This window comes from Protobothrops mucrosquamatus, unplaced genomic scaffold, assembly GCF_001527695.2.
Source record: "Protobothrops mucrosquamatus isolate PMUCROS unplaced genomic scaffold, P.Mucros_1.0 scaffold7498, whole genome shotgun sequence".
Taxonomy (NCBI): domain Eukaryota; kingdom Metazoa; phylum Chordata; class Lepidosauria; order Squamata; family Viperidae; genus Protobothrops; species Protobothrops mucrosquamatus.
In genome coordinates this window covers 15,973-18,380 of record NW_015393298.1, presented here as the reverse complement: position 1 = coordinate 18,380, position 2,408 = coordinate 15,973, and the positions used below count along the sequence as shown (strand labels likewise).

The 2,408-nt window shown below is 44.9% G+C and overlaps 1 protein-coding gene across 1 annotated transcript in view; it reads right to left on the bottom strand.

Moving 5' to 3' along the window:
• The window catches only part of LOC107300576 (pre-mRNA-splicing factor ATP-dependent RNA helicase DHX15-like), a gene marked incomplete at both ends in the record, with an annotated part of 11,827 nt that overhangs the window by 6,990 nt on the left and 2,429 nt on the right, over positions 1-2,408 (bottom strand). The window contains one exon of the mRNA XM_015829888.1: positions 766-933. Coding sequence (XP_015685374.1) covers positions 766-933 — 168 coding nt within the window. The remainder of the gene's footprint in view (positions 1-765; positions 934-2,408) is intronic.

Genomic DNA, 2,408 nt, shown 5'->3' with positions numbered 1-2,408 from the left:
TCTTTCAAAGAAGGCAAAGGACCAGCTGTCTACAAGGAGTATAAATCCTTCCATTCCCCACCCTCCAAGTGGCCTCAACGACTCTCTAAAAGAAGGCAAAGGACCAGCTGTCTACAAGGAGTATAAATCCTTCCATTATTCCCCACCCTCCAAGTGGCCTCAACGACTCTCTAAAAGAAGGCAAAGGACCAGCTGTCCACAAGGAGTATAAATCCTTCCATTATTCCCCACCCTCCAAGTGGCCTCAACGGCTCTCTCAAAGAATGCAAAGGACCAGCTTTCTGCAAGGAGTATAAATTCTTCCATTCCCCACTCTCCAAGTGGCCTCAACGACTCTCTCAAAGGCAAAGGACCAGCTGTCTACAAGGAGTATAAATCCTTCCATTCCCCACTCTCCAAGTGGCCTCAACGACTCTCTCAAAGAAGGCAAAGGACCAGCTGTCCGCAAGGAGTATAAATCCTTCCATTTCCCATCCTCCAAGTGGCCTCAATGACTCTCTCAAAGAAGGCAAAGGACCAGCTGTCTACAAGGAGTATAAATCCTTCCATTCCCCACCCTCCAAGTAGCCTCAACGACTCTCTAAAAGGAGGCAAAGGACCAGCTGTCTACAAGGAGTATAAATCCTTCCATTATTCCCCACCCTCCAGTCGGAAACTACCTTACTGGGCCTTTTATGCATTTTTTTTTAATTGTAAAGTCCCGTTGGAGTATAGTGCTAAAAACAGGGATTAAAAATAATAATAATAAAGCTTTCGTGAACTTACCTTTCGTCCTATCCCACCAGTTGGTTTTTTGGGAGGTGGGGGCTCAAAAATCCTCTGTTGTTGCTGAGGGGGAAGTGTGGAATATAAGGGGATGATTTTAATGTCACCCACTTCAGGGCCCAGGTCGTCAATTTCACGCTTTATCCTCTTGCAGGCTTCATCTATCTCCTACAAAAAAAAGTCGAGGGAAACGTTGTTGTTGTTGTTGTTGTTATTATTATTATTATTTTTAAAAGGCATAATGGCTGTACAATTGTTTTTTTAAAGCAGTTCTCCTGCAAAACAGAATGCTTTAAAACTTCTTTGTACCCTGGTTGAATTTTCAATGGGGCTTTCCTAACGGTCCAAGGTTGTTTTTGAATCGGGGAACGTACCAGCCTTATTTGTATTCAACAACCTTTTTTTTTTTTCTTCTTTTGGTCATATTTCCTAATTAATTCTCGACAAATTGCACTAAAATTGAAATCTCTCACCCAGGAATATGAAACTGCACTCGTGACCTTTTTCATTTTCACAATCCGAAGGAAATTAATGTGCACGGTATTTTAAATAATATCCAATTAAGCCTGAATGTCACGTATCACTAATGCAATTATAGGGGAAATTTGCTTTATCGTGCCTAATGAGAACAAGCACCTTGGCAGTACAAACATCGTTGTTCCAAAAAGAAGGCCTCCCCCTCTGTAGATTGGGAGGACACAGAGCACACCTCTGGAGCTTCCCCAGGAAATATTATCCGTCTTTCCGAGTCAAGTGCTCCAAGTTAATCTGAATCTCAAAACGCTTGCCGCTTAAATCATTCTTAAGAAACCCAAGAAACAATTTCAACAAGTAGTTTCGCCTATTAACAAAGAGGGTCCTTGTACTACTTCCAGGTTAATCCACATAAAATGGATGAATTAGCCGAGCAGCAGCAGAACAGAACTATTGATATTAGACAAAAAATAAATGCAAGAAGTCAGAGGTAAGAATTGTGAAGCATCCCCTGTACAGAATTGTCTCAAAACCTAGACCCATGGTGGTGAACCTGTGGCATGCGTGCCACGGGTGGCACGCAGAGCCCTCTCTGTGGGCACGCGCGCCGTCGCCCCAGTCCTAGGCCTTCAGCTGGCTTTTACAAAACCTTTTCGTTTTAGGCCTCCGCCGCCATTTGCAAAAAAAGAGAGAAAAAGGTTCAATCAATCAATTTCAATTTCAATTCATGGGAAAAAGAAGATCTCGCAAGGTTGGAACTGATTGATTGAACTTTTGAGTCCCACCCAGTCTGCCGTTACCACCGCAGCCACGCCCACCCGGCACCCGACGATACCTAAGTGGGTTTTGGGTTGCAGTTTGGGCACTCGGTCTCTAAAAAGTTCTCCATCACTGACCCAGACAATACTGAGAGAGGGAGGGAGGAGATGGCAGTGGAAGGGAGGGAGGAAGGAAGGAAGGAGACGGGAATGAGAGGAAGGAAGGGCAGGAAGGAAAGAGGGAAGAAAGAAGATGGAAAGGAAGGAAGGAGATAGGGAGGGAGGAGATGGGAATGAAAGAAAGGGAGGGAGGGAGGAAGGAAGGAAGAAGACAGGAGAGGGAGGGAGGGAGATAGGGAGGAGATGGGAATGAAAGGGAGCAAGGAAGGAAGGAAGGAGAGAGGGAGGGAG